Genomic DNA, 14,740 nt, shown 5'->3' with positions numbered 1-14,740 from the left:
GCTGTACCGTTTAGCACCCTGGACAGTCTCTAGGGAAGGAAAAATGTGACTGAAATGCAGTTACAGAGACTCAGTCTGGCAGAAGGATAAGGAGGGCCAGAGGGGAAGGGAAATGAATAGGGATGGATAATAAGTATCTCTCTCTCTTTTTTTTTGAGTACTTACTATGTACCGGGCATCGTCCCAAGCACTGTATATAGGGTTATCTCACATCATCTTTATTTTTTTTAACATTTATTTATTTTTGAGACAGAGAGAGACAGAACATGAGTGGGGGAGGGTCAGAAAGAGAGGGAGACACAGAATCCGAAACAGGCTCCAGGCTCTGAGCTGTCAGCACAGAGCCCGACGCGGGCCTCGAACTCACAGACCTCGAGATCATGACCTGAGCGGAAGTCGGACGCCCAACCGACTGAGCCACCCAGGCGCCCCTCTCACATCATCTTTAAAGCAACCCTGTGATGTCATTATCAGCCCCATCTGACATGTGAAGAAAGTATAGCTCAGAATAACCTTCCCCAGGTTACTTGCCTGTGAAGAGCAGAGCAGGCGTCCTACTGGGTCTCCTAACTCTGGGGCCTGAGCTCCCAAACCCTCTTCCCAACAAGGCGGAAGGTGCCGCCTAAAGCTGGAGGAGAGGGGAGAGGGAGCTGGAGACAGACAGAGGGTATGAGAAGGAAAGGGACCGTGGAAGCACGCTGTGAACGAGAAAGAGCTGGACAAATACAGAGCAGGAGAAAGAGCGAGGACAGAGCTGGGAAGAAAGAAGCCAGGGCAGGAGGAACAGGTGACACCATCGCTTTGGGCTTGCGGATAAACACTTTGGCCAAAGCGCACGATTCGCTTCCCCGAGAACAACAGGAAGAGGGTCGGCGGCTCACACTGCACTGGGACCTTACTGTGAGTGGGGTCAGCGCTGTTGACAGCAGGAGGTTCCTCCCCAGGAGAAATGACTCCTTGAGCTAAAGGGGCGGCAGGGCGCAGGTGCACGCGGGCCGGTGCTCCCGGCGGCAGCCAGGCAACGCGGGGAGGCCTGGGTTCTCAGAGGCCACGCTAAGTCAGTCCGAGGGCCAGAGGTACCACACACCGCTGTGCTCCCCGACCCGGCCGAGCTCGAGCGTCTTTCTGGATCTGTAGCCCTAGGCTCGTGTTCTGCGCCCCTCTCCAGAATCCCAGCTTGCTTTCCTTTTTCTGTTCACTGGTCGAGACGACTTAACTTCTGAAATAAATGATGGAGAAGAATCGTAAGAGAAACCTGGCCACGGGAGGAATAGCGTGCAGAAAGGCGAGGGCCTGGGGTATTGAGGATGGGGAGGAAGTTTGCTGTGGCCCATGTCAGGGTGCAAGGCAGGGAGGCACAGAAGTGCAATCTGCACAAATGAGCAGAAACCAGAGTAGACAGAACACACCTTGTGAAGGAATTTCTATTTTATCTTCTTTGCTACAGGGAGGTGTGATGTGTTTACTTATTAAAACAGGGACACGTATTCAAATTGTACCATTGTACAAGATACTCTAAATTCTGAAACCAAAATTAAAGAAAAACTTAAGAAGATTAAGTCCCTGAGGACTAAGTCAACTTCATGTGTGAAACGACTTTGGTCTTAGCCCAGAGATTGGATGCAGTTATATTTGAACTGAATGCCCCAAATCAGTAGCACAGAGTAGAAATGGGCCACGAGTGGATGATGCTGGTGATAAATCAGTTCTCCACACCTAGGGGAGAATGAAACAACCACCCCATGCCCCTGACCCTTTGGAAGTCATGTGTGAAGAAATTCCTTTCCCCCAAATAATTCTTTTTTTAAAATTTTATTTTAGTGTTCTTTTTTTTTTTTTTTTTGAGGGAGAGAGTATGAGCAGGGAAGGGGCAGAGATGGGGGATGGGGGGGGGACAGAGTATCCAAAACAACCTCTGTACTGACAACAGAGAGCCCGATGAAGGGCTCGAACTCACAAACCGAGAGATCATGACCTGAGCCGAAATCAGAAGCTCAACCTACTGAGCCACCCAGGCGCCCCTCCCTTCCCCCAAATAATTCGGAGTCCCCGGGGTGTTGATGTGTGCTCCTTCACCAATCCCAGTTGCCATTTCCTATGGAGGATGGAACAGAGCCAGGCCTACCCTCCTTGAAGTCCCAGCCAACTCAGCCGAAGGGAACTCCCTCCAGACCCTGCTGTCGTTGCCCCCACCCCAACACCGATCACAGAGCCTCTCGCCCCGTGAGCCCAGTGTCAGTGAGCCCAGCGCATCCACCCGGCACAGCACTGAGATCCGGACTGAATCATCCAGCCCTCCTGGCCCTGCCGTGGCCCTCCCCAGAACCACCCAGGAAGGAAGGATCACTCCAGGTGAGAAGCAGACCTTGTCCAACACCTGTGTATCCCCAGCCTAGGGTACCTGCAGTCGTGTCTAGGACTCCAAGGTCTCACCCTTTTGTTAACCTGGTCCATCCCATGTGCCCACCTGCCACACACAGCCCTTCCCGGCACTTCCAGGGGCCTGGGTAAAGTCAGGAGCCTGAACACCTGCTTCCCACCCTTGGAACAGCCCCACCCTCTGCCCTTGGGCCCTGATGCTTCTGGCCTGGGTGTTTTTAAATGTTTAATCTCCTCCCTGACACTTGTCCCCATGCCCTGTAATGATTTTTCTTCCTCTCTTCAATGACCGACGACAACTTAACATCCTGCATAAATGCCGAAGAAGACTCACAAGAGGGACCTGGCACTCCGCCTGCCTCTGTGCAAGGTAATGTTGCTTGGGACTGACTTAGTTCAATTCGAGGTGGGTATGAGGGGCAATCATGCACCTGTCGACCCAGGGGCTTGTGGCAGGAGCCCAGGGAAAAAGAACTGAGTGTGACAAAAGAAAAAGAAAACAAGGGACTGATGCTCCAACTCAGCACTGGAATCCTTGTCAGGGATGCCTCCATGACCAGTCTGATGCTGTGATGCCCACCCGATAAGTGTTCTTAAATGACATGTAACTTGTGCAGTACACCCCTCTGTGACCCTTACTCAATTGCTCAGGCTCTGATTACAGGGGCCTTTCAGTTTCAACCACGTCCATTTTTATATGGCTTGGATTCTAAGAGTAATGTTATTGAAATTATTGGAAAAGATGATAAAACATTTAAAGGCCTGATGGACCTGATTTAGCTTCCAAAATTGTTTCTAATCTCCCCAGCCATCATCATGAAGGACTCTGTTAACATTAAATATAACCATGGAGTACCATCGGGTGTTGTCAAAAATGGTATCGTGGATTCTGAGTTCTCCAATACTGAGAATAAAGGGCTCTATTTGGTTCAAATGTTTCCTTCACTCCTCTAACACCTAACATCCAAATAAGGTTAACATAATCATGAAGCCAATGGCAATGGAAGACTCCATCTGCTAGATGAGCGAAAGAAAGCCGTAATTAAATTCTTCAATTCGTAGGTAGTGAGTCTCTATATTGTACACCTGAAACTAATATATGCTAACTACACGAGAATTAAAAAATTTTTTAATAATAAAACAGAAAACAAATTAGTAAGTAGCTAGTTGATTGTTGACTCCCCCGTCTTTCCCACCCTTACTGGACATTGGTGTTCCGTTGGCCCCGCCACGTTTACTGGTTGGAATAGACTGTTTTTGTTCCTCCTCCCTCTGGTCCCTGTTTGCTGGTCCTGGGTCTGAAATTCATCTTCTTCCTCTGCTCAGTGTGCGGTAACAACCCGAGGCCCCAAATAAAAGATAAGGAAATGCTCAAGAGATGCCCCACCCTCCCTCAGGTCCCGTGCCAGGAAATGTTGATGCGGACAACTATAGCTTGCCTTACTTTTCATGTCTACCAAGAGGAGGGGTCATTTGGATCTTCTCGAGACAGGGCTCTCCTTGCCGCTCTTGACCACCATATGGCCCAGCTTCCAGCTGCACACCCAGCCCTCAGGAGCTTGGATGGGCAGGAGATCCTGGGGGGAGACAAGGGAGATGAGTCTGGAAAAGGTAGACTTGGAGGAGGGGCACCATAGACGAGCGAGCCCAGTAGCACCCACAGGACCTAGACTACAAACATCACTAGGAGGTCTACTAAGGGAGAAAATTCATCTGTGTGAGGGCTGTGGCAGGACCCCTGGGGACAGGACAGGGGACTGAGCCAGAGCAAGACTGTGTGAGTCAACCACACTCTGAGGTGCTCAAAGACATTGTGTGGCCCTGACACAGATGGCCCAGATGCGGACGGTTCTTCTTCTGAGCCCTCATCCTGACTGTGGAGAACGTTCACCTTCAACCCTCATCATTTCTATATTGTTTAGATTTTTAAGAGTTGATCAAAATAATTTGAAAGTCAACAAACTATTTAGAATGTCTAATGACTTCTTGCCATCTGCCTCAGATGCCTATCCTAAGGAGCCCAAAATTTGAGACAGATCTCATTGAACCGTGTAAACAAGGAGAAGGTGGCAGTCTTACCTGAGATTTGTTATGGCTTCAAACCCTGCGGTCTTCTTAGTGCAGCAAAAACAAGAACTTCGCATTTATTTACTATTAACAGGTGCTGGCAAATAGAGACTAGCTCCTGCTTTCTTGTACACAGAAATATAGAAGGCACTTAGCCTCCTTCACTATTTTTCAAGGTGAAGTAATGACAAGGAGAGAGGTTCAAAAATATCCATTCACAAATCTTTAAGGACTGGCATGTATTTTTTTATATGGCAAAGACATTCCCCTTCACTGAAGCCAGTGACCTTGACCAGAATTCAAGATCAGCACTCTCAATGCTTGCAGCCTTATCCCCTGCATGAGGGTTACTGAGGGCCCCTTATTCTTCTCTTCTGTTGAGTAAGGGGAGTCCCTCAAAACAGGTCAAACTGAGCCCTCCTCTGAGGGCGGGGATATCACTGGGATAGCCACACTGGTAAGTGTAACCACAAACCGATCAAATCAAGGCAGGGCAGACTTTTCCTTCTGCCTGTTCCAAGCTCTGAATCGAATTCTGTTTCCTTTGATAGAGATAAGAGATGGCTCTCCTGAACCAAATGACCCCAAAGAGTTCCAGGCGGCCTCCATCACACTTCCCAACAAGAAAGGTAAGGGAGGGTTACCGTTCTCCTGTGGACCCCAGGAGCATGACTGTGGAGTGACTTTCTGTTTTTCTGATCGTCTTTTGTCAGAAGCACCCACCATGTGATTGGAGTCACGATGCTCATTACAGTTTGTTTCTGTAGCTCCCATTCACTGCATCTTCCTTGAAGGCCTCCATTAAGATCGTAGGGAAACCAGACGGCACTGGGGGCCATTGAAATACGTATCCATTGCAATCGCCTGCCCTGACACAATCAAGGTCTCCTTTACCCACAACTTCTTGGAGGGTTAGTCACACCTCCTCTTTAACTGAAAGTTGGTTCCCCGAGAGGGCACTGCTTTCTCGTAAGACAAGGCTGCCTATTATCTGCTCTTGCTCACCTCATGGTGGGAGACAGGGTGGATGTCCACTGCTTGCCACGTACTGCCCCTGACTAGTCCTTTGCTTCTCTGCCCTCCATGTGAATGAAATACTCCCTCTGTCTTAATCACTGTCATCCTTAACTTGTCCCTATTTCCCCAGCAGACCTCTAAGGCTAACTTAGAATTTTTCTGTCAGTTCAAGTCGTGCCACCATCCTGGACACCTTGAAGGTGTCCCATCCAACGGACCCATCCAATACTCTGGTCCCTCAGAACCTTCCTCTGCTCTTTTCCAGTGACTTTTTTCTGCACCGATTCTTGGCCTCCTGGACCCAAAGACAACCATGGGTCCTCTCATCGTTGAAGCCTGGCTCCACCTCCCAATAATTAACTTCAGAATTTTTTTTTTTGACATCTAATCCTTGAAGTCTGCTCCTTCTACAGCTATTGTTCAACCTCCAAACTCTCCTCTCCAGCCCAATCTTAGACAATTAATTCAAAAGTATCCCTGCCTGCTTTCTCCCTTACAACTTGTTCCCTCTGGAGCTGTTCTTCAACCTCACGTGGATGACCAGTCCATTGGCTTTTCCCTTTTCTGGTTCATCATATGCCTCTCTTCATGCCCCTTCATACCAGGTTAGAGTCCACGATCCATTGCTTCAGTAACTTATTGCTGGTATCTTCACCTTGCCACTCTGCCTTTTCCTAGAACCCTCTGGCAGGTCTTGGAGGGACCCATTATCTGCTTTATGCACACTGGGTATGAAGGCAGGCACTTCACTATGGGGAAAACCACACAGCAGGGCAGAGCTCATGTGTTGTGCCTTCACGAGCCCAGGGTAAATGATCCTTCTACACTGCGTGACAATTTCACTTCCTGCAATGATCCTTTCCAACCCTGACCTTTTTTTTTTTTTTCAAACTGCTGGCCCCCCTCACCACCTCCTTTTCTTCTTTTTTTAAATCTTTATTTTATTTTTATTTTTTTAATTTTTTTTTAACGTTTATTTTTGGGACAGAGAGAGAGAGAGAGAGCATGAACGGGGGAAGGTCAGAGAGAGAGGGAGACACAGAATCCGAAACAGGCTCCAGGCTCTGAGCTGTCAGCACAGAGCCCCACACGGGGCTCGAACTCACGGACCGCGAGATCATGACCTGAGCGGAAGTCAGACGCCCAACCGACTGAGCCACCCAGGCGCCCCTATTTTATTTTATTTTTTTAACGTTTATTTATTTTTGAGACAGAGAGAGACAGAGCATGAACGGGGGAGGGTCAGAGAGAGGGAGACACAGAATCTGAAACAGGCTCCAGGCTCTGAGCGGTCAGCACGGAGCCCAACGCGGGGCTCGAACTCACGGACCGTGAGATCATGACCTGAGCCGAAGTCGGCCGCTTAACCGACTGAGCCACCCAGGCGCCCCCCCCGCCCCGCCTCCTTTTCTTAACAGACTACTTTTCCTCTTACTACACCAAAAGGTATTGGATGGGAATACCCTCACTTCCTGCTACCAGCTTGCATTTGCCCCCTCCTCTCCACTTCCCTCTTTGTCTCTAAGGCAATCCTTCTGTCTCACCTGACCGTGTCCATGACCCCTCTCTCCTCTGAGAATTCAGCATCTCCCTGTCATGGGATCTGCATTCAGTCACTGCCCCAGCCTATCACAGCTCATCAAAGGAGCTTCCTCTTGATCCTCAGCTCACTTCACCAGCTTCCATAGCTCACTCTTCCGTTTCATAGCTAGAAACAAGCTACCTACACTCGTCCCAATCTCTTCATGTCTCTCTCTCCTCTGCCACTTTAGAATATCTTCTCCATCATTACTCCATGAGGCAGCATCACATAAGGCCACCAATGACCTGCTCGCCACTATGGTTTGAAGACCAAAAGTGAGCGCTGAAAACTGTTGACCTTTGAGGTTGGCAGATCTATGTCTGTAGCCAGGAGAAGATCATCTGTATCCTTTCTCTTTAGGCAAGAAAAGAAAAAGATGTATCTGGTCAACTCCAAAAAAGAGACGCCAGAAAAAAAGCCTCTCAAAAGGTAAGACGAGAGAACAAGAAGAGGCGGGAGGCAGCAGGCAGCTCGTGCTTGTAGGTTAAGGTGTGGGAAGTTGAATTTCATTCTAAATGAAATGAGGAACCATCGAAGAGATCTGATCAGTGAAGTGACGTGATCCCATTTTACATTGGACAAGAACAGTTTTGGTTCAGTGTAAAGGATCAATTGGGAACAGAAGAGAATGGAGGCAGGACAACCCTTGGAAAGGGGAGGACGCCATGCAGGTTGACAGAACTCTGCATTCAGATCTGGCAGTGGAGACAAGGGCCGGTTCAAGAACAGCTTGGAAAGAGTTGATACAACTTGCAAAATTAGGAGCTGGGCAGGAGAGAGAAACCAAGGCTTCCTCTTCAGTTTCTGGCTTGAATGGCTGGGTGAATGGTGGTGTACATTGCTAAGGGGAGATGCAAATAATTTGGGAGGAAATCTTAGAATTTTCCATTTTTGACCTGCTCACCTCAAGATGTGTGCTAGCTGTCTATGCTCTGGCTCCATGTTTTGTCCAAAACTGTGAAGGGTCTGAGATGGTACCCCACTCGCATAGGGCCGTTCTTTGTGTATATGACCGCGCAGGAACCCCAGGCACCTGGATCAGGGGAAAGAAGTCCTCAATGACATCACAACCAGCTCAACATCCAGAGTCACACTGCATTATCTACCCCCAAATGCAGACCCACAGGCAGTGAGAAGAGAGCTGATGGAATCCTTCTGAGAGGCAGATGATATCCCATAGACAAAGGATAAAGAATGATGGATTTTCCGTTTATAGACAGGACAAAGAAGCCATCTTCCTCCTCTCCTGAAAGGAGGGCAAAACAAAATACAGACAAACAAGAAAAAAACTTTGCTGCTTTGAGATAAGATTAAACTGATCTTCTGTCCTCACCCTCATCTTTTGGAATTTAAATGCCTCTTTCTAAGAGGCAGAGAAACGCCAAGTGACTTCAGCTTTTATTAAAGATGATCCACATTCTGGGCTTCATCCCTTTTGATGTGTAAATACCAATGGAGAGAGGGCTGCAGTAATCCTGGTGCTTTGGGACTTAGCTTAGGAAGCTAGCCCTGCTGTAGGCATTTGGCAATCTCAGGAGAGGAGAAGACTTATTATCCTTTTGGATCAAACAGCAGTTTACCAGCTACAGATCTCATTCTCATGGTGTATGAAAAGCAAAATGTTTCTAGGGATGTGAAAGCAAGCACTCCGTGTCTTAATTCTGTATACATTTTCATGCCTCAGGAGTCTAGGGCTTTTCACAGAAGTACTGAGAAGTCAAGGGAGCTTAATTTCCCCCACAATAGGGAGAGGGCAAAGTGGGTGATGGGCATTGAGGAGGGCACTTATCGGGATGAACACTGGGTGTTGTATGGAAACCAAATTAACAATAAATTATATTCAATAGAAAAATAGAAAAAAATTTCCCCCACGATAGGCAAATCTGGCACTCAATAAAAAAATCAGATCCAAAGATATAAATGTGAGTCCTCGGCAAAATAAAAGTATCCAGATCCATGGGAAAGAGAACCCTAACCCTTACACCCTTCCTTCTGTCGCCGTCATTGTAAATCCTCTCTGTCCTAGCCTCACACTCTACCACTCAGCCCCTCGATTCTTTGATACCTTGCACTTTTGCCACTGGAGGCACCTGGGGAAACTTGGATCCCTCCTGATCCACAAATAGGTCCTCGGGAATCTGGAGAAGTACGTTATAGCACTCCTCCTGTGCCAAAACAGGCTACCTGGCCATCTTTACTCGGATGTGGGCACCTCCAGGAAGAAGGTGTACACAGACATGGCCCAGGAAAGAAAGCCCTCTGCTCCGGGAGTCTGGTTAATTTCAACAGGTTGCACAGGGCTGAGAGCAGATGGTGAGTCTAAGGGAGAAAGAAAGGTGCACACAAGAAAGATACAATTGCAGAGAACTAGCAGGAGAAAAATGAGGTACAGGGGTACAGAGATCTCAAAGGGGCTGGGGGCATGGGAGGGGGAGGAGGAGCTTTCCAGTGAAAGGGCACCCCAGTGCCTTCACTGGAGGGCACCCCAGTGAAAACTATTCACAAATCACTATTCGGCCCAGGGAGAGCCTCACCTGAACACAGAATCCAAAAAAAGCTCCGACTGATGGATCAGGCGACTGAAAGGAAGGACGATTCAACCAGCAGCTCAGAGATCATGACGAGGGTCCAAAAGGCAACGAGTGGATGTACCCAAACCTTTGGGCCAGACGGTAAGGCTGGTGGCTGAATTTGCCACGAATGCTCTGCGTGGGAGGGTCTCTCACAGAGGAGGCACAGCATTGGGTGGACATGTGAAGGTAATCGTAGAAGGAAAGAGAAGCGCAAAGAAAGACGGTGAGGTGTGTGTGACAGGAGGGAACATCTGAGGAGATTTTGTGCAGAAATACCCGTGTCCACAGGGTACAGCTGACCTCAGCTGTGGCCTCAGGCAGCAGCCCTTAAACTTTTTAGTCCCAAGACTTCTTCACACTCTTACAAATTATGAAGGAACCCAAAGAGCTTTTGCTTAGGTTGTTTCAATTTATCTATATGCACTTCATCAGAAATTAAAAACTGATCATTTAAAAATATTTCTGGGGCCAGCTGGGTGGCAAGCGTCAGACTTCAGCTCAGGTCATGATCTGGTGGTTCAAAACTTTGAGACCCCCCATTGGGCTCTGTGCTGACAGCTCAGAGTCTAGAGCCTGTTTCAGATTCTGGGTCTCTTCTGTCTGCCCCTGCCCCACTTGAGCTCTGTCTCTCTCTCTCTCAAAAATAAATAATAAAATATTTTTTAATTAAAAATATTTATGTTAATTCATTTAAAAGTAACAATAACATATCAACTACCTATTAACATAAATAACATACTTTATGAAAAATAAATATATTTCCCAAATTAAAAAATTGGTGAGAAGACTGGAAGCATATTACATTTTTTACAAACCTCACTAATGTCTAGTTTCATCAAAGACAGCTGGATTCGTATAGCTGCTTCTCTGTTCAATTGGTTGGGATACTTTGCTTTGTGCAAGGACAGGAAGATAATCGAGCTTCACAAGGATCTGTGGTTTAAAAGGATGGAATATCTGAATAGCCTTTTGAGGTATCTATGTACGTTTATGTTCACCTTTAATATTGCACTGCCTAGTGCAATGCATTGTGCTGGCTTGGATTTTATTTTATTTTATTTTATTTTATTTTATTTTATTTTATTTAAATGTTTTATTTAGGGGCGCCTGGGTGGCTCGGTCGGTTAAGCGTCCGACTTCGGCTCAGGTCATGATCTCGCGGTCTGTGAGTTCTAGCCCCATGTCGGGCTCTGTGCTGACCGCTCAGAGCCTGGAGCCTGTTTCAGATTCTGTGTCTCCCTCTCTCTCTGCCCCTCCCCTGCTCATGCTCGCTCTCTCTCTCTGTCTCAAAAATAAATAAATGTTAAAAAAAATTTTTTTTTAAAATAAAAAAATAAAAATAAATAAATGTTTTATTTATTTTTGAAAGAGAGAGAGTGTGTGCAAGAAGGGGAGGGGCATAGAGATGTGGGGACAGAAGATCGGAAGCAGGCACTGTGTTGACAGTAACAAGCCCAAAGTGGGGCTCAAACTCGTGAACCATGAGATCGTGACCTGAGCCAAAGTCAGACGCTCAACCAAGTGAGCCATCCGGGCGCCCCTATGCCGTCTTCCGTTTTAAATGAATCTTACACTTAGGCAGGATTTTATAATATCATGGACACTTGGAAAACATTGGTTCCCTGAATTGTACAGGGAGCTTGCAGCTCAATCCCACAAGTATTCTTCTTGAGACATTTGTGCTTCAAGATATAATGAACTGCTTTATATGGACTCCCCAGTTTTTCACACAGACCATTAAGAAGATGCATACTCAACGGGAGAAATATAAGAAAGTCAAAAATTTTAATTGGCTCATCAAGCACATTCTTAAGGGAAACTGGCTTTTTTCTTTTAATGGTCTGCAGGAGGGGAGACTGGAGAGACTGCTCCTTAGGTTTTAGGGGCACTGCATTGATGTGTACTATGGCACCAGAAGCTTTACCTGCCAGGACTCTTGCTCCCATGTGAGCACACATCAACACAATGGAAAGGCAAAGAGCCTCTTAGTATGAAAACAGTTTGGCCTCAAAGATCTCCTGAAGGGGCTTCCGGGATACCCCAGGGATCCACAACCTCATGTTGAGCCTCTGGTTCAGGGGCTCACATGACAGCCCCTCACTGGGTGTCTCCATTGATAGAGGACACTCTGTTGCCCAGCCTTGCTCTGCTCCTCCCCAGAGTGGCAGACAGACCCAGTGGTAGATGCACGCTCAGGACGGGTCATGGAGGCTCAAGCAAGAGCTGGAACTTTCTTTTTTTTTTTTATTTTTTTTTAACGTTTATTTATTTTATTTATTTATTTATATTTATTTATTATTATTTATTATTATATATTTATTTATATTATTTATAAAATATATAAAATATTTATATATTTTAACGTTTATTTATTTTTGAGACAGAGAGAGACAGAGCATGAACGGGGCAGGGTCAGAGAGAGAGGGAGACACAGAATCCGAAACAGGCTCCAGGCTCTGAGCCATCAGCACAGAGCCCAACGCGGGGCTCGAACTCACCGTGAGATCAGGTGACCGTGAGATCAGGACCTGATCACGTGACCGTGAGATCAGGACCTGAGCCGAAGTCGGACGCTTAACCGACTGAGCCACCCAGGCACCCCAAGAGCTGGAACTTTCAAGACAAAGGTTCCTGGGACTCCAGGAGATTCCTACAGAACATTCCAGGGGACATTTTCTGAGATCTCAAAGGAAAGTCGTTCCTTTTTTCAGAGATCCGTGATGACTGTTCAGAAATGAATGGGGAAAAGGGACCCCGGGAGCCACCCAGCACACCACCAAGCATCGTGCACGGTAAAGATGAGGGACCGCAAGTCTCAGAGAGTGGTCCTCAGGAACCCAGATTCAGAGCTGTTTTACTCTAAACCAATGTTTCTCCACCGTTTTCCCATCATCACCGCCCTAAGGAGCCCTCTTAGATATTTTTTCCTAATTATGAACCCAACCCCTGATATTGTAATACCACAAATATGTATCTTTAATATATCTATTTAACATACCTATATCTATTTATCTTTAAACAGACAGATATCTTGACAAGGGATAAATATCTATCTGTATACGTCATGCATAAAAAGAATAAGATTCCCCACCCCAATCCCTGAACCAATGTTTTCTACCTTCGGGCCACACCACCACTGCCGAATGTGTTCTAAATATATTCGTGGTGCTCTATCGAAAGGGCCCAAGCCATGGAACACAATTTTTTCCTAAAATCCCAATTTCCATGTTCTTCACTTGACCTTTCTGGGAGAATTGGGAAGAGAATGACTCCTCATAAACACAAATGTAACGATACTACCACCAACTGAGCAGCCACAGCTGACGTCGTTGTGGGCGTTCGCTGATAAACAGTCACCCCATCCTCACCACCACTGCCATTGTGCATTTCCTACCACTGTCTTCAGAGGGGGGAAAAATATGAACATTCTTCTGTTTGTTGTTGATGTGGTCATTGTGTCACAAATTCACGGGATGCAACTCTCAAATGACAAATATTTATTGTCGGAAACAATGGGTTAAACTTGACCACCTTAAAATACAAGTGATCATTTCGAACAGGTTCTCCCACATTGCGCTAACTTATACAGTAATATCGTAAATATTCCTCACGGATAATTTCATTTTATTTCTACAACAACTCTTGGAGAGGGTTGAATAACTAATTCACATTTTACAGATGAAGAAACTGAGGTGTGTAAAGGATGAATGGATTTTTCCAAGGTCCCGTGGATAGACGATGGTGGAACAGGGCGAGCAACTTGGTCCCCTAGTGGAGCTTACATTCTAGTTGATGCATGTGTAGTTAATAGACAAAAAGAGGAGTTGAAAGGGAGAATGGGAAACAGGACAGAGTATTGAAGAAAAAAAGATATAAGAGAGAAGAGGGATAATTGTAAGAAGATAGCAGATAAAAGTGAACCAGGGTACAGGGATTTCCTGAAAGGTTGAGGGATGGGGTACGAGAGGGGAAGTCACTAATAGGGAGAGGAAGAGGTTCACTGGGGACCCCAACTTCAACTATTCACAAATCCCACGAGCAGCCTCGCCTGAACACAGAATCTAAGAGAAGCTCCAAGTGGTGGATCAGGTGACTGAAAGGAAGGATGATTCAACCAGGAACTCAGAGATCACAACAAGGGCCCAAAAGGCAAAGAGTCTACATGTTTAAGATTAGTACATACCAGGGCGCCTGGATGGTTCAGTTGGGTTAAGTGTTGGACTCTTGGTTTCAGCTTAGGTCATGATCTCACAGTTCGTGGGTTTGAGCCCCATGTCAGGCTCTGTGCTGTCAGTGTGGGATCTGCTTGGGATTCTCTCTCTTCCTCTCTCTCCCAAAATAAATAAATAAATTTAAAATAAAATAAAATAAAATAAAATAAAATAAAATAAAATAAAATAAAATTAGCACATCCTGATGATCAAATTATTGCCAGTTTAGACTCCCATTAACATCATACAGATGCCATTTTCCCTACACCTTCACCCAAACTAGAAACAATAAGAGTCTTCTGTGTTGACAGATTAAAAGCAAAGAATGATATGCCACCCATGTTTTCCTTTGGATTTCTTTGCACCATGCATGTGGTTAAACATGCTGTGGTAGATTGTATTACTACTCACCGATATCTCAGAAGGTTATACACTCTTGCCCTGTGGACTCCAGAATGGCCATGTCACTTGACTTGGCCAAAGAAATGCGGACAGAAATGTGAGGGTCACTGCAAAGCCAAAGCTTTAAGAGCCTGTGTATCATCTTTATTTCTGCCATGGGACCAACAATGTTCTAGACACAAGTTGCTTTGTCCCCAGGATCCGTGTGTGTCAATAACATGGAACCCCATCTAACTTGTGATGAATGAGTAGCACAAGGGAGAAGTAAAACTGGGTTGTTTTAAACCAACACTTGGCAAACTTTTTCTAAAAGGGGCCAGATAAGAGCTTTGCTGGCCCTACAATCTCTATTGCAACTACTCAACACTGCCATTGTAGTATGAAAGCAGCCAGAGACAAATATGTAAACAAATGCACCTGTCTGTGTTCCAATAAATCTTTATTTACAAACACAAGCATTGGACTTATTTGGTCTTCATGCTATTATTTGCTGATACCTATAATTAACC

The 14,740-nt window shown here is 46.2% G+C and overlaps 1 protein-coding gene across 1 annotated transcript in view; it reads left to right on the top strand.

The window, feature by feature from the left end:
* SP110 (SP110 nuclear body protein) overlaps positions 1-14,740 on the top strand; it is a 36,015-nt gene that overhangs the window by 5,121 nt on the left and 16,154 nt on the right. The window contains 6 exon segments of the mRNA XM_042995582.1: positions 2,086-2,352; positions 2,672-2,749; positions 4,998-5,075; positions 7,406-7,474; positions 9,568-9,717; positions 12,330-12,410. Coding sequence (XP_042851516.1) covers positions 2,086-2,352; positions 2,672-2,749; positions 4,998-5,075; positions 7,406-7,474; positions 9,568-9,717; positions 12,330-12,410 — 723 coding nt within the window.

This window comes from Panthera tigris, chromosome C1 (assembly GCF_018350195.1).
Source record: "Panthera tigris isolate Pti1 chromosome C1, P.tigris_Pti1_mat1.1, whole genome shotgun sequence".
NCBI lineage: Eukaryota > Metazoa > Chordata > Mammalia > Carnivora > Felidae > Panthera > Panthera tigris.
The sequence above is the reverse complement of the archived record's forward strand: the minus strand, read 5'-3'. Positions and strand labels throughout refer to the sequence as shown.